General features: G+C 36.7%; 1 protein-coding gene across 1 annotated transcript in view; it reads left to right on the top strand.

The window, feature by feature from the left end:
• LOC116097050 (complement receptor type 2) overlaps positions 1 to 25215 on the top strand; it is an 89836-nt gene extending 64621 nt beyond the window's left edge. Inside the window, exons 31-38 of the mRNA XM_031379535.1 lie at positions 3691 to 4092; positions 6871 to 6973; positions 8227 to 8312; positions 13255 to 13446; positions 15923 to 15946; positions 17175 to 17247; positions 21724 to 21828; positions 25089 to 25215. Of these exons, the coding sequence (XP_031235395.1) occupies positions 3691 to 4092; positions 6871 to 6973; positions 8227 to 8312; positions 13255 to 13446; positions 15923 to 15946; positions 17175 to 17247; positions 21724 to 21828; positions 25089 to 25134 (1031 nt within the window). The 3' untranslated portion in view covers positions 25135 to 25215. The remainder of the gene's footprint in view (positions 1 to 3690; positions 4093 to 6870; positions 6974 to 8226; positions 8313 to 13254; positions 13447 to 15922; positions 15947 to 17174; positions 17248 to 21723; positions 21829 to 25088) is intronic.
• Positions 25216 to 26072: the final 857 nt, after the last annotated feature.

Genomic DNA, 26072 nt, shown 5'->3' with positions numbered 1-26072 from the left:
GTATCTAGTGCTTATGTTCAAATAATTCTTAGATAGCAGCCTAGTGCCGTTCACTTCATTTCATCTTACAGACATTCAGTAGTTATAATATTATCAAAAGAAGATGAATAAAGCATATTAAGATTTTAGTGAAAGATGCCATATTTGTATAGCTTACTAACAGTGTAGTTATAATTCTTCTATTTAGCCTTATAATAAACTGTGAAATTTATAAACTGAATATTCTCATAGTGCCTGGTACTAGCCAAGATTTCAGGGATCTACTGGCAGTTTTGGAGTGTATCCCCATGGATAATTGGAACTTACTTTATAGTTTTCTTATACCAGAAGTAGAAATTAGTCATCCTTGAAGGGAATTCTTGTTCTGCTTTTCTCTGACTTCTTCACTGTGGTTGTTATAGATATCTGAATCATATAACCACCCCCTGGTGACCACTTTTCATGGGACAGCTAGATAAAAGACACTGAACAGCTCTTCTGACCCCACATCTTACAGTAATTTCACTGAGCCCATTAATTAATGGAAAATTGCCTGACTATCTGACTGGGATTCCAATAGAGATTTATCCTGTAGGTTACTCTCTGGCCTTCTCACACAGACTGACCTCTGTGACTTCATGTGTTCCATGTGCTCTTAGAGCAAGCAGAAAATAAAATAATTTCTATCTTGTTTCTGATCTACTCATTAAGTTTGCCCCCCACACAGTTCTTTTAGGTAACATCCCTCCTTACTGTGGCTTTATCAGTTCTGTATGAAACTATAGTTCTTCAGCCTGAAGAACTATTTTGGCATTCTTTTGTATTTTATAGATCTGGAACTTTCATTGTTGAAACATTTTCTCCTTTGGTTCCTTTTAGTTATTGTCTTTGTTTCATGGCTGCTATAAAGGATGGTAGAATTAGATTTTATGTCTTTGTGATGTGTCTAGATGAAGAATTATTTGAATATTGGTGCTCAAGTTTATATGGCTTTTCGAATCTATAATTCTGTGTTATCTTTTGTCAGACTTAGAAAGTTCTTAGTTATTCTTCAGTTTTGTGCATACTTTTATCCCTCCTTTCTCTCTATATAATCCCACCTGAGTATATGTCATTCCTCTTTACCATAGTTCCTGCTACCACCACTGCTTATTTAAAAACAAACAAACAAACAAACAAACTCGGGAGACAGATTACTGGAGATCATTTTATTCAAGTTTGGGTTTGGGGAAAATGGGGTGAAGTTATTCTCCCATTAGCACAATATATTACAACTCTCACCTTAAAGCACAAAAAAGAGTTTATTTTGGAGCTAGCTAACCATGAATGGCCATGACTGGGGAACACAGATTTAGGTTGTCCCAAATTCCATGATCTAATATGGCAACATGAAGTTGTCAGTGCAAAAGCTACAGATCTTATTTTAAAGGGAACACGAGATAGTTTATTTGGGAGCTATTTTTAACTGACTATGGCCCTGTAAAAGAGATTTAGATTTTCCCAAATTCCATGTTTCAATGTGGAAGCAGTTTCATGAAGTTTTATATTTTTCCAGAACAAAGGAAGTATTAAATCAAGGCAAATTGTGTCCCCCCACCCCCAAGACACGGTTTCTCTGTGTAGCCCTGGCTACCCTGGAACTCACTCTGTAGACCAAGCTGGCCTTGAACTCAGAAACCCACCTGCATCTGCCTCCCAGGTGCTGGGATTAAAGGCATGTGCCACGACTGCCTGACTTAAATCAAGGCAAATTTAAATTAAATTATTGGATATTTTAGACAGGCAGTTAAAATGAGATGGGAAAAGCTTTTCTATTGACCTAAGATTATATCTGATCATATATCTGTTGTCTTAGTTTTTGGGTTGGTGGAAGCTAATGGAGTGCTAAGTCAATAGATTCCAAAAAGCTTCTATCAATTAGTCACAAGATTTTAGTAGGGAAGGAATGGTTGGTTGTTCTTGGGGGCTAGAACTAGCCCATGGTAGGTAATTAGACTCTGGACTTGCAACATGCCAATTTCTTCAGAATTGGAATTCTAATCAACCAGTCTCTGCTGCTGTTCAGCTTCTTTTCAGGAAATTTCTCTCACAAAGTTTCTATCTTAAAAAAATAAGAAAAGTCATAATCAAGGCACTTTCAAAATACATTAGTGGAAATTATAATTAGGTGGGCTTGAAGCAAAGCAGAGAAACTTCTGTAGACCTCAGATGCTGTCTGATGGCATTTTTAGCCTTTTATTAGTAGAAACTAGGGTTATGTTAATATATTCCAAAAATGTATTATCTGTTAGCCACAGGATATTAGGTATAACACAGAAGTAGGTGAGAATAGCTAGACAAATTGTTAATTAGACTCTGAATCCATAAAATTGTTAGGGACAGACTCCTTCCACCCTATCCCTTACCCAGATAAAACAATTAGCCAAACACTGAGACTATCCTTCAGCTCACAGTTTTGAGGGAGCAGTTTTACTGCTCAGGGCCTCTTCTGAGGTAGCACCTCATGGCAGGAGCATATAGAACAAAACTACTCATATCAGAAGCTAAGGAGCACAGAGAGAAAAAGTCAAAGTCCCAAATCTCCTTAAGGGTACACCATTACTGACCTAAGGATCTCCTAGTAGGCCATTCCTCTTAAAAGCTCTGTTGCTACCTGGTAGACCAAGCCTTTGGTACATTGTCGTTATGGGAATATTACCTATATTTAAAGCACAGCAATAACCCACACTCCTTAGACAATAGTTTTCTTTTTTCTGTGAGGCTCCAGGACACTGGCCAAATGACACTCTTTTGATTCAATCTCGGGAACTTTAATGTTTCTTGGCCATCTATAGTACTTGAAGATATCCAGCCTTTGAGATAGTAGGTGTCAGTCATTGTTGATCCTAAGAATACAGTTCTTGACATGGTAACACCAGAACTTCCTTGTTTAGGAGGCCCTGGACTCTAGTTTTTATTCTTTGATTTGTTAAGACTACCACAAACTCAATATATTCTTCATTCCCTACTACTGGCTTGACTCCTTCTCCCTCAAGGAACTGGAAGTAGCCTAGAACAAATTACTTTCACTTTAAGAATAGTTAGGGTTTTTTTGTAACTAGTTTATAAAAATCTTCTTATAGTAAACTTGAGGTTTCTGTCCTGTATATGTCTTAAAGTACTTGAAATTATATTTAGAGTTATGTATTACTTGAAATTGGCAGAATTTGTGGGGTTTTTTGTATTCTTAAGAGTTATTGATCAAATTTAGCTTTATATATTTTGCATTAATATTAATGGTCTATATATTCACTTATATATTTCAAAATGCTTAATCCAGAGTAATCTGCAGTTTCACCAATTTTCTCATATTTGCAGGCATATTCAAATTGTTTTTTGTACTTCTATCCATTTCTGTTTTCATTTGTCTCTTACTTTTTCCTTAGTGAATATTACTTTTTAAAAACTTCCTTTCAGTTAACAACAAATTTTGAAATTTTAGGCAAGAAGAAAAATCTGGAAGCTAATATAAACTCTCTAATATGATCAGGGTTATTTCAAATGAAAAGGTCAGCTGCATAAATAGGAAAGTCAGAGCACATGTTATTATATGCATCTAAATGGCAACATTTAAGAATTCACCCACAAGTCAATAAATATTAAAAGAAAATAATGAGTGTAAATATTTTTAGTTCAGTGATTTATTAGGTTTAATGTTCTTTTTTTGCCCAGAGATTCCTTGTGAGATACCCCCAGGCATTCCCAATGGAGAATTCGAAAGTTCAACCGGAGAAGACTTTCATTATGGAATGGTGGTTACCTATCGCTGCAAAACTGATTCGAGAGGGAAGAAGCTCTTTAACCTGGTGGGTGAGCCCTCCTTACACTGTACCAGCAACGATGGTCATATTGGAGTCTGGAGTGGCCCTCCTCCTCAGTGCATTGAACTCAACAAATGTACTCCTCCTCCCCATGTTGAAAATGCATTCATGGTGTCTGAGAACAGAAGCTTGTTTTCCTTAAGGGATATTGTGGAGTTTAGATGTCAGCCTGGCTTTATCATGAAAGGAGACAGCAGTGTGCGTTGTCACTCCCTAAACAAATGGGAGCCAGAGTTACCAAGCTGTTTCATGGGTAAGTCTGATCTGGGCTTCGAAGTCTGCAATGTCATGGGGTATTGGGGGACCAGGGATAGGGTTGGTTCTGAATGTGGGACTATACTGAACAGGTTAAATGAATAAATTATCTTGGAAGGGAATGTGAAATCAAGAAGAGATATATGTTTGTGTGGGTGGGTTCAAGCAACCTTATAAGCACATCCTTTCAAATTGAGAAGCAGAGCTAAATGTGAGCAAGGAATGTGATACATCCTGGGAATTAACATAGACTGATCTCCAGCTTCCATCAATTATTCATATGTATAATATTTACTAATATGACATGAGTGATCCATGAGCAGTTATATTTAATGTATGCATATTTAATATATAAAACAAAGCTGTGGAGTAGTTACTGTTTTTTCCATATTGAGGCTTAGCGGTTAGATAATTTTCCAAGATGAAATAAATTGCAGAGCAAAGATTAGAATCCAAATCTGCCTGTCTGCCACATTCTTCAAAGAACAAAGGCTTTCCTATAGAAAATGAGTTATAAGGATGTTAGAAGGTCAGGAAGAATAAGAGGAAGGAAGCAATGTTGCTAAAGATTAGGGAGCTACTGTTACTATAGAAATAGAGCTGATACAGCTGGCCCTGCCCTGTTTGACACTGTCATTGTCTGTTAGCCAGACTCTGTTTGATATGCTACCAGAACAGAGCCAGTCCTTGCTGGTCATTGGTGTTGCTAGAATCTGAGTGGCTACTGCTCACTTGAGAGTCATCAAGGCTATCTCAACTGAAGCTGTTCCTGCATAGGAACAGGTGTGATAGAAAAGGTGTCTATCATATCTTTTTTCCTTTAGTTTGACATATATGCTTCCAGGTAGCAGAACTCAATTAGAAGCCCTAGAGCTTTGTTTCTTAAGCTATGGGTTGAAATCACTTTGGCAAACCTCTTTCTCTAACAATATTTACATTACAATTCAATAACAGTAGCAAAATTACAGTTTCAAAGTATCAACCAAGATAATTTTATGGCGGGGGGATCATCACAATATGAGGAACTGTATGAAAGTATCACAGCCATTAGTAAGGTTGAAAACCACTTCCCTAGAGCAAAGAAATTGTAGTTCTCATACTTCTGCTCATAATAATCAAAAGGTAATATATAGCATGAGACTGGGAATCAACATAAGTTTAGTCAGTCTCAATATCATAGTACAATGTACTAGTCAAAGAAGAGCCCTATTTATTGTAGACCAGTACCACATTTTTAACTGGATAAGTCTAAAGGACAGAGAGAATTGACTTGAATTGAGGTTTTGGATTGTCATTGTTTTTTTTGTTGTTGTTGTATTTGTTTCTTTTGGTGTGTGTGTGTGTGTGTGTGTGTGTGTGTGTGTGTGTGTGTGCGTGCTCACGCAGGAGTATATGTGTGAGAGAGAGACAGAGAGGAAGTTTTCCTTATTTTGCAACTTAATGTAATTGTATTAAGACTCACATATATCCTCACTCTCTGAGTTCAAAAACATTGCTTAAAGAGAAGCTGTTAGAACACTGCATATATAGTGCATACTTTCATTATGATAAACTGGAAGGTTTTTTAAATGTTATTTTACAATCCAGTCATTATCCTCCTCCTGGTCTGCCCTCTGGCTGTTCCTCATCCCATACCCCCTCCACCTCCCCACTTCCCCCACAATACCCCCCTCTCCAAGAGAATGTCCCTTGCCCCACCCCCCAGACAGCCCCATTCCGTGGGGCCTCAAGTCTCTTGAGTGTTAGGTGCAGCTTCTCTCACTGAGGCCAGAACAGGCAGTCCTCTGCTGTGTATGTGTCAGGGGTCTCATTAACTGGTGTATACTCGGTGAAACTGGAGGTTTTTAAAAAAGATTTTGCTCAGTGGCTACTCATCTATCTTCTGAATTGAGTGAAAACAATGACTACAGCACTGGCTTTGTAGGGCAACAAAGAAGGCGTCTCTCTAGTAGCCCAGGCCAGGTACTCAGTGAAGCAGGATTTAAAGGAGATCAGAATAGATACTTGTTAGCACCATTGTGGTTGTCCATTAGGAAATATGTCAGAATATTGAGATTCCTCCTATTGCCTAAGTGTGAAACTAAAAGTTGGTAATGCCTTTCTAGAAAGGTAGTATGGGAATCTAAAATAAACCGTCAATCTTTAATTTTGTGTAGGGTGAGTAGAAATTGGAAGTGTAGCCAGAGAGCCACTAATCCCAGTGGCTCTCTGTGAGTTAGAGGCCAGCCTAGTCTACATGGCTAATTCCAGGATAGCCAAAGCTACACAAAGAAATCCTGTCTTGAAAAACAAAACAAAACAAATATACTGGAAGTATTATAGATAAAATAGTAAATTCAAGACTTATCAGTTGTAGTCACAGTGTCTGTATTGTATTGTCACTTTTGGCAGAAAAATTATTTTGTCATATATAAATAAGGCTGTTTTTTTCTTTTCTTCTTTTTCTTTTTGTACATGCAGGCCTATAGTTGTGATCCTTTTTCATCTGTGATCCAGTTTACCATTGAGGGAAAATTGTTTTCATATGTCAGCTGCCTCAAAATCCAGCACTAGGATTATACCCCCAAACAAAGATCAGGTTTCTCCAAGCAGAAACTGCTCTACTACTATGAGCCAGGATATACTGTCCACTGAGCTATCCCTCTGCATTGCAGAGTCCTGTGGCCCCAACATGTGCAGGTCCCAAGGCTGTCATCTTGCTTGACAAATGTGGCTAATGTTTTTATTTACCATACACTCCTATTACTCCTGTTTGACTTTTTTTTTTTTCCTCCAGTGAAACCCTGTGATGCTTTCCTGGGCCAGCTTCCTAATGGGAGTGTACTGTCTCCAGAAAATCCTCAAATTGGGGCCAAAGTGTCCTTTTTTTGTAATAAAGGGTGAGTGCAAGCAAACTTAATCTGCTGGACATTAAAACTAAGTCTGAACTTGTCTATAGTATGAGAACTTCTAATATTGTACGTAGGAAAGGCTGATGATTGGTAGAATTTATAAAATAAGATATGAAGGGAAAACTGGGATGTTTATTACATGACAGATTCAAAGACAAATATAACTACTGGTTTTAAATATATAGGTAATACACTAAGTGAAAAAGTCATTTTCTAAATAAAAAGTAATACTAGTAATTTTGAGAAAAATATATTACAGAAAGTTTATGTAAATAACAATACTTTTAGCAGTCATTTTCAGAAAAAAAATTAAACACTCAATAATAGATTTTATAAGAAAAACAAAAATATAAGGTGCAGGATTAAAAAGCCCATTACGTATCATTTTATCAGTAATGGACTATGAGCTCTGAAATGGTGGCTGATTCTAACATTTCTAGGTGAGATCATAAACATGCCTGACAGCAGACATGCGTCTATGAAACTACCAATCATGGACAACAAAGAATCTGCTCTTCAGTGCTTCAAAGAATTCTTGGCAGGCACCAAATACCAGGAACATAGAAGATTTAGGACAGCATAAGAGTTTCACATCCTTTGAGAATCTTGGGTGACTTCTTAGAAAAATTGGCTTTTTTCCCCTTTCAATGTTTTCTCTAGTCCCAGTGCTTTAAAAGGAAAAACAAACAAAATAACAATAAAACTCCCCTACAAACAATACATTTTAAGTCTCGTATATGCCATACACATGTACTTCATAAGTCACCTGCTTCTCTGCATTACCCAGAAAAACATGTTGTTTTTTAGTAGCTGAGCAGGCTGCTCTAAGGTAGACAACAATCACAAGTACTGAGACATAAGAACAGTCTCTGTTTCCTGCCAGTTAACTCTGCTTCTTCAGTGTTAGAGTTGGCAAAATGTTGCCTTGGCAAAGTGGGTTTACAGTTGTGACAGTGAGAAGTACCAGGTTCCCTGTAGTGTCTCTCAGTCTAGAGTCCAGGGTCCGGCTTTGCCCTGACCACCTTCTTCAGTTTCAGCTGGGAGTGTTATGTAACAAGTCCTTTGCTTTGCAATTCTGTTTTACCCACCAGCTGGGAGCTGTGGTAATTAAATGGCTTAGCATCCACGCACTCCTTCCATCTCCTGGTTTCATATCCTCAAAATCCTCAGATGCTTTTTTAGCTAGACCTGGGAAATACTACTCAAAACATTTTATAGCCCACTACCCATTTCTTCCTTAGGTTTCAATTAAAAGGCAATTCTGCTAGTCATTGTGTTCTTGATGGAGAGAAAAGTGTTTGGAATGCCAGTGTTCCTGTGTGTCAACGTGAGTATATAGAGTAAGACTTAACTTGTTTGCCCTAACCTTTTGTATTTTAATCCATATCCTCCCTGTTAGTGTTTTTTTTTTTTTTTTTTTTTTAAACTTTGTTTTGAATCAAAGTGAGTATTTCCTTGCTTTGGACCCTCTTTGATTAGCTTCCATCATTCTGAATTCTGTGTTATGTGTGATATTTCCTAAGTAGAAATGGCAAATGTCCAGAAGTAAAGGGTGTGTCTTATTTACCATTAGCAAAATGGTAAATGCTGGGACTTTCTGGACAGCCCTTAAAGCTGTGAAAGAACTCTGAAAACATGAGTTCGAAAACATATAATTTCTCAACTATGGATTAGTTTCTCAACTATGGATTTTCAAACACAGGGATACAATATGAATTGTATAAGGATCTTTACAGATCTAAAGGAACAGAGGTAACTGCACTAGAAGCCAATTTGTCAGAAAAATACTAAGGAAGGAGATAAAGAGATTAGGAGTGGTGACCACAGATCTCACCCAGCTCAGTGTTTTGCTTATGCTTACAAAAGCAGGCAGATTCTTTAGTTCAGGGTCGGGCTAGGACAGAGCAAGGTTAGGCCCAGGCATGGTGGAAAAGGTAATTTCAGGGCAGGGTCCCACCCAGCCAGCTTATCCTCTGTGCTTAACAAAGGCAGGCTGATCTCTGAATTCTTTTGCAATGTTAAAAAAAAAAAAGTGCTTGCTGTCTCCTAAGAATCAAGGGGGTTGGGATCATGGGATGCTGATTCATGGGATAGTCAAAGGGTAAAGACTGAGTTGATATGTAAATAAAAAACTGGGCTGTTGATCTGCAAGAGATGAACTAACCGAGAATAGCAAGAGCTGTCTTGAGCAGAACATAGAGAAAGCAGTCTGGATAGCAGAACACAGGCCACCAGCATGGACCCACACCTTGACTTCGGAGTGTTTTGTTTCACTGCTTTCAAACACCCCTTCTCTCAGAACCCCTCTCCAAGCCGTGGCTGGTCCTTGGCAGTGCCTGCTTGGAATTGAGCCTGTAGCACATGTGCATTGAGGGACATTTCATATCCAAAGTTTAGCACTCTTTACATATGATTCTCCAGCTCCTTAAGCTTAGGAGGGGATGTCTCCAAAACTAAATGTACTTCAGACCTGCTCTATTCATAGGATGTCAGTCACTCCCAGAAATCTCACATGGGAAGCACACCCCAAACAACGAGTATATTTCTCTCGGAAAAGAAGTATTCTACCACCGTGAGCCTGGTTATGTACTTTATAAGGCTGCTTCTCTACACTGCACAACACAGGGAGACTGGAGTCCTGAGGCCCCCATAAGGGCAAGTGTCTAGACTCTCATCTGTTTTTTTTTTTTTAACATTTTCTTTGTCTCTCACATGGCATGCTTAGTTCTCTAACCTGTGATGCTTTCCTGGGCCATCTTACTAATTTACTGTTCCCTCTGAATGTTCAGCTTGGTACAAAAGTGTCATTTATTTGTGATGAAGGCTGAATATGACCCAGAATAGAGATCAGAGACAGAATGTTAGATAGGGACTCTGTTTAAAGAAGTTCCCAAGGAGGTCAATCTCTGGAAGGATCATTTCAAAATGAGAATAGGGACTTAGTGACATTATCAAGTGGCAGTAGAACACGATGCCAAGTACAAACATAGATTCTTTTGGATTTTTTTATTGGAACTAGAAATAAATGCATTGTTGCTTAAAATAAAAGAATTCTTGATGAACAAGACAAAACTTTATAAAATGATAAGTCAGACAAGGATCATGTCAAGATACATAAAACCAACCAGTAGTAGAATGTGTAGTAGTATATAGATAAGTATATTTTGATCCAATTTTATATCTTCTCAGGGATCATAACAGTGGCTAATGACAATGTGTTTGGTGGTAGTTATTAGTTGTTTATGAATCTATTACTGTTGGTAGTAGATTCTATAGGTCTATAGAAAGCAAGACTGGGCAAGACAGCAGTTATCTTGAATAATTTTTAAAGGATATACTATTTATGAAATCTGCTACCCGTAAACAATTACAAATTTCAGGACAATAGAACCCAACAACAAGCTGGGCATCCAGAATCTCCAACACTCATCCATTTCTTTCTTTTTAAAACATCTAGCATAAGATGCTTCTGTGAAAACAGTGCCTGATTTCATCCCAAATATTTGCCATTTCTTCTCCTGACCTGCAGAGGAGAACAAGAGAAATGGCAGCTAGAAATCAGAAGGGCTCTGAATGTTCTGGATCTTGTGCTCTTAGGGATGTCTGTTCAGTGCCCCAGGTGGTAGTGGTCTGGAGTTGGTGTGACAGTTGAGCACACCAGCTCTAACCTTGTTGTTAGTCACAAGATTTAGATTCAGTTGACTTCTGAGTTCCTACTAAATTCAGATCCCAAATGAACTAAGACTTAGCTAGGCCTGCACCATGAACCAAACCCCATGAAGTGGGGAACCTGAACATCTATCAGTGAAAAAGATAAAATGAGAGATAAAAGACAGGAATTGTTTACCAGCTGATCTCTGCTCCTCCTGCTTTAGGTTCCAGTTAAAAGGCAGCTTTGGCTAGTCATTGTGTCTTAGCTAGAATAAAAAGTCTTTGGAATAGCAGTATACATGTGTGTAAACATGAGTAGAAAGATTAACTTATAGGAAGCTTGTCTGGAGTGCACTTCTGATTTTCTTTTCCAGTGAGTTTTTCCTCAGAGAATTACCTGTTGTCTACATCTTTACTAAACTACTTATTCACTGGGAGAATTTCAAGAAATGCCTTATGTAATATGTATTGTGATATAGTTTATCAACACATGGTATGCTAATATTGAATTTTGTAGGGAATATGTAGGTGATATAAAGGTACATGAAATTATACCTATTTGTTGTATTTATTAGTTTCATTATCATGGGCTGATCTCTCAAATTGCCATGCTCTTTTATCTTCTCACTGGTCTATTTATAAGCCGGTTCTCTACTCTTTGGTGTTTACTGACAAAGGTTTCTGTGCTAGGACTTTCTATGTGTGGAAAGAGCAATGAGTAGGTCAGAGTCATCCATATTTTCATGGAGTTAGTTTTCCAGTTAGGAAACAGATAATGAATAGGAAAATAAATATATATTTTAAAAAAGTATAGAACATAATAGAACATAAATAGTATTGATAAATATTTATGTGTACTAAAGAAAATAAAACAAATATATATAAGAATTTATTTATGGCACAGGAATGGGGTTAGTAAATCAGTCTTTGATATGATGGGAGACCCTTCATTTCTAAACCATCTGCTTAAAATCAGTAAATGGATTAAAGTACTTGATTTCTATATAAAACATAATCAGTTTATCTTATTTATATTTCCCAAAGCAAAGTAAGCCAGTTTTTAAAATTCCCTTTTCCTGTTGATTATAAAATATTTATTTAAAATAAGATATATTAAAATATACTACTAGATATCTATTTGTATGTTTTACGATAAAATTTTATAGGAATATTCAATCCGTAAGAAACTAAGGTATTGAACCAATGTAGAGACACATAAGACTGGCAATAAATATATTTCAGCTGATTATAGTGAGATTAAATTTTGTTTGTTTTTGAAACAAGGTCTTGTGCTCTAGAATCATCTGAACTGGTATAAAAAGATATATGTAGTTATTGGTACAGTGTGATGACACCATTGTGTATTTGGTTGGTGCTGATAATGGCCTTGAGCCACCAAGAGACATTTATTTTGCTAAAGATGATAGTACATGCTTCAGACAGGTTTCCCTAGAACTTTGCATCCATGTGAGAGATTCACCTGTCCTCAATCTTATTGTAAACAGAACTCTTATTTTCCTTGGTATAAAGGAATTGGATGGTTGCCTTAAAAATAAAAAACAAAAAAACTTACTTCCAAATCCATTAAAAACTTAGCTTCCTAGGTGATCTAGGACTACTGTCTCCTGGGCTTTTAGAATAAATTTTAGCTTAGGTTAGGCTTCAGTTTCTTCTAAGCAAAAACCTTACAGATCCAAAACTGCTAATATCCCAGCCATGTGCATCATCATGTTTGACTGGGATTAATAGGACTTAAAGCTTTTGTCTTCTTTCTGGAATTTTTTTTGTTCATACTCTTCAGTTGTTATCAATGGGAAGCATATATGATTACTTTATTGAGGGGGTTATTTATTTACTTATTTACCATATGTATAATTCATTTTATCTTAACCAATAAAGCATGTTTTACACTAGTACCTTTCTATTATCATAGTAGCAAAATTACTGAAATGTTGCTAAAAAGCTATTTCTTAGTTCATTTCTGTGGACTCAGATTTTGTTTTGAAGAAGGTCAGAAGACTACTTTTAACAGGTCAGTCAAAATCCTCTGATGTAGGAAAACCATACTTCTAGAAATACCCCTTTATAAATCTTGAGACAATTACAACAGAAAAGGAGGCTTTGCTTGAAGTTGAGGAAGATATTTGTGGCTAGAAAGAAGAGAGCAAAGTCTGAATTAAATGAAATAAAAGAAATTAGATAGATAATATGTAAAGTTATTTCTTTGTTCTATATACAAAAGTAGGCCAGAAGAATCTACTTTTACTCCATAGCAAAAATACCAGTATATGTTGTATACCAAGAGAGTTAGCATGAAATTGTAATTTTTTTATTAGGTGTGGCCCACATGGACCAAGGGCTAAAACATGGTTGTCCTGACATATCTTTCTAAAAATTTCCAGCTGCATAATTGATAATCAAAAGTATCCCATGTTCCCTCACTGTATATAAGTAAAGGTCAGAAAATTTAAGAATAAGGTTCTGAGGGTAACAGTAATTCTTTATTGAAAATATACCCCATTTCATGGAGGGCAAAATCTGGGGTTATAGATGTTTCTATAGTAGCAATTTTAATTAACCACAACGTACTAATTTCTTTGTTGTTTTTCCAATTGCAGAAGTGATATGTATTATCCCTCAGGATATGAGTGGATTCCAGAAGGGGTTGGAAATGAAAAAAGAATATTACTATGGAGATAATGTAACCTTGGAATGTGAGGATGGGTATACTCTAGAAGGCAGTTCTCAGAGCCAGTGCCAGTCTGATACCAGCTGGAATCCTCCTTTGGCCAAATGTGTATCTCTATCTCGTAAGTGCAAAATGGGTGGAGCCCCTCTTCAGTATGGTTCTGACTGCCTAGTCATCTATCTATTCTGGTGCCCACTGTGATGTGTGTGATGATATATAGTCATGAGGGAGCTGAGAATGTACTGTCTGAAAATTTGACAAATTGGAATATTAGTTAAAAATCACTTGAAAGTGTGACTGCAGGAAGATTTTCTGAAGGGATATTCTTGGCATACAAAGACAGGAAAATAAAACCAAAAAAAAAAAAAAAAAAAAAAAAAAAAAAAAAAAAAAAAAAAAGAAACAAAGACAGGAAAATATCTTTAATCACTAGAGACCAAGAAATGGGTCTGTGATAAAATGAGTAAATTAATTCAATGTAATAAGTATTTTCTTTGCTAAATTTTACTGGCCTGCCCATACATCTCTTAATGATAATCCTAGAATTTATCCAGGTCCAGTGACCCATTTGTCTTGTCATTCCTTCACAAATTTATTATCTTTTGTCTGCAAAGTATAAAAGTGTATTGCTTAGGTCACTTATCTTGTGAAGGGCTAAGTTTATGAATAGCTTTAATAAAATTTGAATGTTTGTGTTCTTTATCAATCCATCCAAGGTCCCTGCGAAAAATTTAAGAGGAGGTAGTAGGTCTTCTTTTCCTTAACACTAGGTGCTAGGCAATAAAACACAAGACACCCAAAGGCTCATATAATGAAAGCAGCCCCTTCATTTCTGTCTTCATGCTTCCCAGTCTGTCATCTCTCCATAGCTCCCACTGCTTTACCTAATTTTACCATTGCATTTATCAAATGGGTTTCTTTATGGCCTGAGAACAAAGAGAGCACATCAATGGGTGGGGTAGGCCTTTTTCACAGGGTTTCTCTGTATAGCCCTGGCTATTCTGGAACTCACTTTGTAGACCAGGCTGGCCTAGAACTCAGAAATCCGCCTGCCTCTTGTCTCCCAAGTGCTGGGATTAAAGGCGTCACCACCATTGCCCACCTTGGAGTAGGCCTTTGAGAACTGTTTGCAGGGAGTGCCTTCCATAGGGCTGCAGGCCATGTCTCTCACTATTGTAGCTGAAGGAGTTTCATTTAATATAGTGAACATATTAAAATTTGGAAATTATGTTATTCTGAGTTCTGTAGTAAAGTCACCCTCTGCTGGTTACTGGAGGATGTTGTAGCTTGTACATATCAAGGAATAACTGAGCAGAATTAACATTGAATAACGTCTTGGGGTGGGGTGTCAATTCATAGTAGATTACTTGCCTATCATGCTCAAGGCAGTGGTTCCATCTCTAGCCACAAAATATTGTAGTAATAAATAACAATACCTAAGTGCTAGGTATTTCCCTTCCTGTTTAAGCTCTTAATATTAGTTATGTACTAAGATTTTTCAAGATCCATTGTTACATCTATTTTCTTCAGTATATTCAATATAATTACCAATAATTTAGAGAAATTATAAACTTGACACTTCTATAGTATGAAATTTTATGCATTTCTTTGGCAAAAGTTAATGGATGTACTGAATAAGAGCATTCGGAGTATACTGAAAATCTGGCTGGGACAGAAAGAAAGTTCAGACATCTGGGGAAATAGCACTACAGATACTAAATCAAAACGAAATATTAGGTAACAACAGCAAACAAATAAGTTAAAAATTGATATTAGTGAAATAAGATTTTATAAATAAAAAAGTCTTATAAATATAATGAAGACTTCATAAAAGTTATCAAATAATTAAGTTAACATTTCAAGGCAGGTTAGGGCATTTTTTTATCTTTTATCAAGCAACTCGTGCTGAGGATGATATGGCTGAGTGATAAACCATCTGTTTATTGGCAGGCAGAATACCCTGTTTTGATTTTTTTGTTTTGTTTTGTTTTGTTTTTGGAGTTAGGGTTTTTTTTTCCATACAATATATTCTAATCCAAATTTCCTGTCCCTCTTCTAGATCCTCTCTACCTTCCTACCCATCCAGCTCTACACTGTTCTTTTTCTTTAAAAATAAACAAACCAAAAGAACAGAATAGAACAAAACAAAGAAACAAAGAAAAAGCACAAGATACACATACATACAGAGATACATGCCCACACAGAAAACCCATAAAACCACAAAATCAGAAACCATAATATATAAAAGCAAAAGAAGAATAAGGTTAAAAAGTTACCCAGATTAATCAATATGAGACAAAAGGAAACAAAAACTACTCTACTACTGCCGAGTTTATTTTGAGTTAGCCATGTATTGCTGGGCATAAGGCCTGTCCTTGAGTGTATTTTGTATACTCAATGAAACTCCACTGGAGAAAACTAATGTTTTACTTGTGAACTGTTGTCAATTTGAAATGGCTACTTGGTTAGTGATGGGAGAGCATGTCCACTTCCCTGTCTCAGTGGTAGGACTCCATGTGGGTTAGACCTATGCAGACCCTGTGCATGCTACCACATTTTGCACTAGTAACATTTCTTTGGCTTTTTCTCTCTTTCAGGCTCAACCAATGGTCTAATAGTTGGTAAGTACTGTGATGGGTTTACTGAGAAATTCTTTAATAGCATGTACTTATAATAAATGATATGTAAAAAGAAGTCAATAATATCTTTTAAGTTCAATTAAAATTAGTGTAAATTTGGGGTAGCAGTTCTCAACCTATGGGTCGTGACCCTTGGGGACTGATGGATCCTTTCACAAGGGTCACTTAAGGAAAACAGATATTTACATTATGATTCATATTAGTAGCAGAATTACAATAATGAAGTAGCTATAAGAATAATTTTATAGTTGGGGTCACCACAACATGAGGAACTGTATTAAAGAGCCACAGCATTAGGAAGGTTGAAAACCACTGGTTTAGTGTCATGAGATTGGCATCTTCATGCACATTGAAGGACTTCATCTTTGAATTATTTGAGTGAGTAATCATTCTGCGCTGTCAACAATTCTTTATTTTAATACGACTGGAGAGGCAACTCCTTTACTTTATACTCAGAAATATCCATCCTGATAGTTTGTACTGTTAAAGTCATAAGACCATCATGTGAGTGAATCTTGTGTCTGGAGATAGAAGACTTAGAGTTAGAGTCTTAGACTTAGAGTTAGAGATAGAAAGGAGTTTTTATTCTTAGCTAATAATTCCAGGGTATAGGCCATCACTGTAGGGAGTCAGGGTGGCAGGAATTTGAAGCAGCTACTCACTTCCACTGCCAAGAACCTTTCTCCATTCTTGTACAGTCCATGATCCCTTGCCTGAGAATGGTGCCACCTACAGTGTGTGTCTATAGAGCCACCTTAATAAATGTAACTAAGATATCTCCCTCAGATATGCCCATTGACCAACCAGAGCTAGCTAATTCCTCACTCAGACTCTCTTCTCAAGTATTCTAAACTGTGTCAAGTTGATCATTTAGCCAACACAAAAGGATTTATATAGTTTGATACCAAGGGGACTTCTATCACATGGAGCATCCTGTCTCATACCTTCCATTAAAGACGGGTAACCTGTGTGTACTGAGCCCAGCAGCACCATTGTTATGAAGGGCTGTGTTGTTGGGAAGAAGCTTATGGAATGTTCTGGTCACCCCATAACTAATACTGTAGGTCCTAGATTAAAACCTGAATAGAGCAGAACCTAGAGTAAAGTTACATGTAAAAGAATCATTGATAACCAACAGTGGGATTAGTTATTAAGATAGAGTTCAAAAATTTTGTGATGTGTTTTTCATTTATTTTGTTTTCCTGTTTAGGAATTGTCGTTGGGACAATCATCTTTATTTTATTCATTGTTTTCTATTACATGTTTCTGAAGTATAAAAAACGGTGAGTATAGCCACATTCTCAAAAAGATTGTAGCAGGAAGCTGTGACCTATACCTGTATCCTGACAATCTGGTGGTTTAGGATTGCCATAAGTTTGAGGCTTGTCTGAGTCACAGAATAATATACCTTATCTCAAACAATCAAAGCAAAAGTAGTTTGGGGAAGGTGGCTTAGTGATTAAAACTCTTGTACAGCAAGTATGAGGACTAAAGTTTGGATCCCCAGCACCTATTTATTGCCAGGTGGACATAGTGGCTTTCCCATAATTCTAATGCTCAGAAGGTGGAGACAGTGGATATCCTGGAACACATTGGTTAGACAGATTTGCCCTATAAGTTTTCTCTGGGTTTTAGTGACCTTGTTTCAGTGGAATAAGGTAGTAAACAGTAGAGGAAGACTCCTAACACATAACTTAAATATACCCTCACACATGCAAATATGTATATGTGCATGCATGTATACACACACACACACACACACAGACAGAGACAGAGAGAGACAGACAGAGAATAAAGGAAAAATAAAAAACTGAATCTGTAAATTTTATGTTCCTTCTTTTGGAAAGCAAAGTGAATTAAAAGAAAGCAATAGAACATACTGCCATAAAGACAGCTAATTCTCAGGAAGGTGGCCTTGGTTATGCAAAATAGTATATTTATACCAAACGAAATATATATGCTAGATATTTTAAGTGTGTGTGTGTGTGGGGGTGTATGTGGTGTGTATGTGTGGTTTGTTGATGCCTAGCTTCTTGAATTCTTTATATATTTTGGATATTACTTCTCTATTGGATATGGCATTGATGAAAATCTTTTTCCATTCTGTCATCTGCCATTTTGTCTTATTGAAAGTGTCTTTTGGCCTCACTGAAGCTTGACAATTTCATGAGGTCCCTTTTATTGTCAGTTTTTGTGCCTGTGCTATCAGTGTTATATTTAGGAAGTTATCTCCTGTGACAGTGAGTTCAAGGCTATTCCTGTCTTTCTTTTCTGTCAGTTTCAGTGTGTCTGGCTTAATGTTGATGTCTTTGATTCATTGGACTTGAGTTTTGTGCAGAGTGATAAGTATGGATCTATTTGCAATCTTCTACATGCAGAAATCCAGTTAGACCAGGATCATTAGTTGAAGATGCTTCCTTTTTTCCATTTTGTATTTCAGGCTTCCTTATCAAAAATCAGGTTCTGAAGGTGTGTGGATTTATATTTGGATCTTCAATTTTTTTTTCTATTGATCAACATGTCTGTTTTTATGCCAATACTGTACGGTTTTTATTACTGTAGTTCTGTAGTACAGCTACAGTATCAGGGATCCTGACACCTCTGGAAAGTTCTTTTATTCTTCAGGAATGTTTTAGCTATCCCAGGTATCTTGTTTTTCCATATGAAGTTGAATATTGTCCTTTCAAAGCCTGTAAAGAACTGTGTTGGAATTTTGATGGGAATTGTATTAAATCTGTAAACTGCTTTTGGTGGGTGGCCATTTTTACACTAATTTTACTGATCCATGACCATGAAAGATCTTTTCATCTTCTGAAATCTTCAATTTCTTTCTTCAAAGACTTGAAGTTTTTGTCATACAAGCCTTTAGTTAGGTTTACCTCAAGATATCTTATACTGTTTGTGGATATTGTGAAGGGTGTTGTTTCTCTGATTTCTTTCAGTTAGTCATTTTATATAGGAGGTCTACTGATTTTTTTTTTTTTTATCTTGTATCAAGTCACATTGCTAAAGGTGTTTATCAGCTATAGGTGTTCCCTGGTAGAATTGTGAGGGTTGCTTATGTATAGTAGCATATCATCTGCAAATAGTGATACTTAGACTTCTTCCCTCTCCAAGAGAAGAATGTATGCCCTTGATCTCCTTTAGTTGCATTATTGTTCTAGCTAGGACTTTCAGTGCTATATTGAAGAGATAGGGAAAGAGTGGATGGCCCTTGTCCCTGATTTTAATGAAATTGCTTTAAGTTTCTCTCTATTTAAGTTGATGTTGGCTATTAGTTTGTGATATATTGCCTTTATTGTGTTTGTATCTCTGTATCTTGTATCTCTGATTTTTCTAAGACTTTTAATATGAAGAGTTGTTGAATTTTGTCACAGACTTTTTCAGCATCTAATGAGATAATCATGTGAATTTTTTTCCTTTCACTTTGTTTATATGATAGATTATATTGATGAATTTTTGTATGGTGACCCATCCCTGCGTTGCTGGGATGAGGCCTATTTGATCATGGTGGATGATCTTTTTTATATGTTTTTATGTTCAGTTTGCAAGTATTTTGTTGAGTATTATTGCATCTATGTTCATAGGGGAAATTGGTCTGTAATTCTCTGTTGAATCTTTGTGTGTTTTGGGTATCAAGGGTGACTGTGGTCTCATAAAATGAATTTGGCTAAGTTCCTTCTATTTTCTGTTTTGTGGAATAATTTGAAAAGGACTGCTCTTTGAAAGTCTGATAGAATTAAACTTTTAGACCACCTGGCTCTGGGCTTTTAGAGGGGGAGTTTCAATGAGTGCTATTTCTTTAGGGGTTACAGATCCATTTAAGTTGATTGTCTGATCTTGATTTAATTTTAGTAAGTGGTATCTATTTAAACCACTATCCATTTCTTTTAGATTTTCCAGTTTTGTGGAATACAGGTTTTTAAAGTATAACCTGATAGTTCTTTGGCTTTCCTTGGTTTCTGTTGTTATTTTCCCTCTTTTGATTCTAATTTTCTTAATTTCGATAGTCTCTCTCTCTCTGCCTTTTAGTTAGTTTGGATAAGGGTTGTCTGTCTTGTTGATTTTCTTAAAGAATCAACTCAGTTTCATTGATTCTTTGTATCGTTCTCTTTGTTTCTATTTTATTGATTTCAACCCTCAGTTTAATTATTTCTTGCCCTCTACTCCTCTTGGGTGTGCTTGCTTCTTTTTGTTCTAGAACTTTCAGGTGTTCTGTTAAATCGATAGTATGAGATCTCACCAATTTTTTTCATGTAGGCACTTAGTGCTCTGAACTTTCTTCCTATTTCCACTTTCATTGTGTCCCGTAAGTTTGGGTATGTGTATATTCATTTTCTTTGAATTCTAGGAAGTCTTTAGTTTCTTTCTTTATTTCTGTCTTGACCCAGCAGTCATTCGGTAGAGACTTGTTTAGTTTCCATGAGTTTGTGAGCTTTCTATTGGTTCTGTTGTTGACATGGTAGTCTAGTAGGATGCAGGGGGTTATTTCATTTTTCTTTTATCTCTTGAGATCCATTTTCTTAGAAAATCTTTTTCTCACTCTTTACTCTGAAGTAATGTTTATCTTTGATGCTAAAGTATATTTGTTGTATGTAGGAAAAGATTGGATCCTGTTTCACATCCATTCTGTTAGTGTCTTTCTATTGGGTGAATGGAGTTCATTGATATTGAGAGATATCAATGACCAATGATTGTTAATTCACCATTCTTATCCATAATACCAACTTACAAATAATCCAGCATGTAAGTATTTGTTATTTAAGTTATGTAAAGTACTTGCTAAGTAACCCCAGAAATCATGGTATAGCATTTCTGGTGAAAGCATGGAGCTTATAGTCAGACCTGAGTACATTGTCAATCAGTGGCTATGAATCCTTGGACAAAACACTGACCATCAAGCTTCATCTTCCTTGCCTATCATATAATAGCTCCTATCTTACTAAACACAGTCCTATACTTATAATGAATGATAGAAAATGTTTTTTTTATTAGTTACTGATCTTAAAAGTAATTAACTATTTTCTTTTTCTGTAAGTTATTACATCTAGTCATCCCTTATAATCTGAAGGCTCTTGGTTCTAGAATTCTCATAGGTACCAAAAATCTTTGGATATTCCAAGTAACCTTATATAGAAAGAGGATAGTACTTTTTTAGAACCTCCTACATGTCTTACTTGTTTGTAGATTACTTGTGATAGTATAATATAATGAAAATTCTGTGTAAATATTTTAAACTATATAGTTATACTATGTGGTTTAGAGAAAATGGCAAGAAAAAAGCCTTTATATATTCATCAGAGTTACAGCTATTTTGAATGGTTTTGACTTATAGTTTGTTGAATGTGTAGATGTGGAGACTGAAGGTAGAGAGGGAGGGAGGTTTCTTTATAACACTTGTGCTAATAGTGAGGATTAGTTTGATACAAAGTAGAACTTCCCAACATCATTAGTGATCACAAAGCACAATGATGCCATATCAGGTTGCAATGTAAAGCTATTAGTATGTGAAGTTGTTAAAATTTGTGGTAAATCTATTTACTAACCAAAATTACTTCAGAATTAGTGAGATGTGTTGTTGTAAGGCTTAGATACATGTATATAAACAAGCTAGAGTCTTCTGATACAATGGATTTAGTATTTTCTAGTCTGAGTTTTTAGTTAGTAAAATTGTAACTTATTATCAAAATAAAAGTTATTAATTACTTTTAAAACTGTAAGATGATTCATACAGTTTTCCTTTCCCCACTACCAATTAGCAGTACCACAGATGAAAAGTGTAAAGAAGTGGGTATCTATTTAAATTCTAAAGAAGACAGCAGTGTTCGCCTTCAGTCTCTGCTCACAAGTCAGGAGAACAACAGGTACATATGCACGTCCTGAATTGAAAATGTTTGCATCAACTCAGATTTAAAAATGGGTTGAAGAGATGGCTCAGAGGTTAAGAGCACTGGCTTCTCTTCCAGAGGTCCTGAGTTCAATTCCTAGCAACCATATGGTGGCTCATAACTATCTGGTGCCCTTTTCTGGCCTGCAGATATACATGCAGACAGAATGCTGTATACACAATAAATAAATGCATCTTAAAAAACAAAACAAGCTGGGCAGTGGTGGCACGTGCCTTTAATCCCAGCTCTCAGGAGACAGAGGCAGGCAGATTTCTGAGTTCGAGGCCAGCCTGGTCTATAGAGTGAGTTCCAGGACAGCCAGGGCTACACAGAGAAGCCCTGTCTCAACCATCTCCCCCCCCAAAAAGAGAGAGAGAGAGAGAGAGAGAAAGAGCTGACGCCCTCTTCTGGAGTGCCTGAAGATAGCTACAGTGTACTTTTATATATTAAATAAATAAATAAATCTTTCAAAACAAAACAGAACAATAACAACAAAAAAATCCACCCCAAAACAGATTAAAAACAAGAACAATTCAAACAGAATACTGCACACAGAAGTTGGAAAGTACTTCTCGAGCTAGCAACTTTAGTTTGTTTCCTGGGTTATTGCCATTTTTATGATTTTGTTTGATAACTGTTAATACTGTGCTAAGGTATACTATGAGGCTTTGGGGGACAGTAGGCTTTGCTTTTTCCTGTGAAAGCCAAGTACCTGCTCTCTAGGGGTACATGCACATACTGATGTGAGATCTCTTAAGGGTCCTTGGTGGCTCTCTCTACTTCTTTCCCAGTTTCTGTACTCACTTGGTTTCCTATGACTCTGACTCTCTCTGTCTCTCTCTGTATCTCTGTCTCTCTGTCTCTCTCTCTCTTCCTCTCTCTCTTTCTCTCTCTCCATTTTTCAAGACAGGGTTTCGCTGTGTAGCCCTGGCTATCCTGCAACTTACTATGGAGACCAGGCTGGCCTTAGAGTCAGAGATCCACCTATTTCTGCCTCCCAAGTGCTGGGATTAACGGCATGCTCTACTGCTGCCTAGCTTCACTCTCTTTCTATCTTTCATTGCAGCTATATCCATCCCAAACTCACCAATCACCTGTTCGTCCTCACCACAAACCCTTATATGGCAACTATTGGCCAAAGGTTTGGGGTTGAAAGGGAACTAATACTACACTGAAAGAATTAGGATGATTTAACTGAATATTGTGAATCACTGAACTATAAACCAAGTAATAATTCCAAGGATCCAACTCCAATCTGGGCCAAATGCAGGTGACCACTTGTGTTGCATAAGCCATTTTAATTGCACATCCTCACCCAGTCATGTTGCCAGTGGCTGCTTTCTGTCCCGGGCAGCAAGGGAGATTCGTGAAACAGGCCCAGAAGCAACATGGCCCACCAAGTCCTAGATGCTTACAAAGTTGCCCAATTTTTAAGCAGTTTTAATTAGCAAATAAGATTACTCCAATTTTGATAGTTTCATATACCAATAGCTTTGTACTGTAATCTGACACAGCATTATTGTGCTCTTTGATCACAAGTAATGTTGACAAATTCTACTTTATATCAAAGAACTATCAGTGACAACAAAAACTGGGTAGTTCCCTTAAGCCCTGAATTTCTACCCTCTTTCCTTGCCTTATTCAGTAGGTGTCCTAAAGATTGCTCAGTTCTATTGCTTGCTCAGGCACCTCATTTCAGCCCTTGGGCCTCTCACAAATTCACAGCTCTATATTTCTATGTCACACAGAGCTATTCATTTGCTCGCTGGCTTCCTAGGAATCCTAACATACCTTGTCCATAGGATCTTGGGACATGCTCAGAAATAATAGCACAGTCAGTACAAATCTGTCATTTTCAGTTACATAAGGAGTTTGTGGTCAGCCTGGGTTATCTGAGATCCTATGTAAACAAACACACCCCCAACAACACATTTCTAGTGTTAATTCACAAACACTAGAAATAGCAGCTCATGCTCTGAAAAGGAATGGGCAGCTCTCCTAATAAACAGAGGCAAAAGCATTACATTGTTTAATAAAATTCTTCTATGTCCCTCTTCTTTCTGATAATAATATGTGTGTACTTGAAACACTGCTAATACATAAGTATAAAAATCCTTAATTCAACAATGAACAGTAGAAAAGGGCCTCAGGGGGAAAAATAGTAGGTACAGGAAAGGCATTTTATAGTCAGTAGAGATATAAATACAGGCAACTCAAATTTTTTTCTAACAAAAACACTGAAGTTTGTTGTATTAAGTATTTAATCTCAATTGGGAATTTCTACCCTGCCTTTGATCATCCAGTTCCCAGATAAAAGACACATAACCTTTATGTTTATAATAAGCCTTTAAAGCACTAGAGCTGGGCAGGTAGCTATCCTCGAAGCTATTAGTTTCTACTTCTCTATCAATAACCCCTAGTTGTAATTTGCCATATTCCACCTGGGCAGTGCTTAACTCCAACTGGCTATGTTTTCATGATTCACCTACTCCATGCCATCTTTTCCTCTCTCTGCCTTCTCTTCCCTCTCATGGTCCCCTTCAGATCCCAAGCCCAGGAGCTAAAAGCACCTTCTACCCCCTACCCCCTGACCTTTTTTCTGCTTAGCTATATAGGTTGTAGGCATCTTTATTCAACCAATAGTTTTAAATTCAGGGGCAAGGTTACATATCATTACTTTGTATACATGCAGATTATCTCATCTCTGGGGGCAACCAGACCTTGGGGGCCAGTAGTTAGCATTACAGTACATAGCAAAAGACCAAACCTTAACAGTGGTTAATATTTTCTTTTCTTCTGCAATGGAAGTGAATTCGCAAAGCTTTCTATTTATTATCTAGTTTCCTAGTTACTTTTTTCCTTTTCTCTTGAAGCTTTTTTAAGTGCTATATATAAAAGAAAATGAAATACTCTTTTTTTAAAATATCAGACAAAATAACATAAAATGCAATGCTTTGGGGGACTTTCTAAGATCTGTATCCAAGGTTCTTAGGTATAGAGTTTGTTTCCTTTACTATTGGGATTGTTGATGGGAAAATTGTACAGAACAAGTTTTAAGCTAACCATGTAATTATAATTATATTGTAGGGAGAGAATAACAGACTGGGAGCTAGGTTTGTTTTTACAGGAAATTTCTTTTAAACATTCCATAAAAGTGCTTAAAATATCATTTATTTAGATCTTTATATGCAATATTACCCACCTGAAACACTTTTTCATTTTTCTTTTTGCTGAAGTACCACTAGCCCAGCACGGAATTCACTCACTCAAGAAGCTTCCTAAATAGCTGCAACGCAAAATGATGTCTGTGTCTGAAACTCAAAACATGTCCTGTCTGTATCACTTTTAAAATAAACTGTTTTCTTTTAAGATCTAGATGTGTGGTTCATATATATAATTTTAGCACTTGAGAGCTGACATGGAAGAAATGCCACAAATTCAGAGCCACTCAGGACATTTATTTAACCTGTCTCAAAAATAAAATAAATAAATAAAAATAAAAAGTAGTATGAACTCATTCTTTGAAATAGTAAACATATAGACTACTTTATTTATATTGAGCCAGATGCAATATCTGACTCTTGTAATCCTAGCACTTACTCTGGAGAATTCTGAGGCAAAAGTATATTACCTTGATTCTGAAAAGAAAAAAATAATTTCACAAAAAGATCAAGGTTAGTCTTGACTACAGTTTTACAGAGCATCAGGGTTAATTATTTTTGGCAACACTTTGTAGAAAAGGGGTGAGAATCTATACTAAGCACAAGACCTGTGTGCCCAAGCTAAAAGTCAAAGCAAAGAAGAGACAAGGTAGAGGCATATGGTGAAGGAGGGAATGTTTGCAGGAGCTGTAGGTAGTGGGTGGTGCTGACCAGTTGAGAGAGGGGGGGGCAGGGAGAGGGAGAGAGAATGAACAATGAAGAGCAATCAAGCAGGCAATAACATCTGGAGGCCAGGTAGCTTCTCAGAGCTTTGTCCACTGGTTGAAGCACAATATTCAGGCTGGAAACGAAAGGTTCTAGCTTTGTTAGATAAGAACTCTGGTACCCTGTACTGAATATGCTACCCTTACTTATTCTTCATGGTAGTAACAGGAGAAGGACATGCTTTTTAAAGCTGACTCTTCTCTTAGTGGACTGACTAATCACTGTTTACACCTCTGCCACAAGTACACTTCTAAAGAGTCTCAGAGAAATGCTTCGTGTATTGTGGGTGAACTG

Source organism: Mastomys coucha, unplaced genomic scaffold (genome assembly GCF_008632895.1).
Source record: "Mastomys coucha isolate ucsf_1 unplaced genomic scaffold, UCSF_Mcou_1 pScaffold1, whole genome shotgun sequence".
Taxonomy (NCBI): Eukaryota; Metazoa; Chordata; class Mammalia; order Rodentia; family Muridae; genus Mastomys; species Mastomys coucha.
The sequence above is the reverse complement of the archived record's forward strand: the minus strand, read 5'-3'. Positions and strand labels throughout refer to the sequence as shown.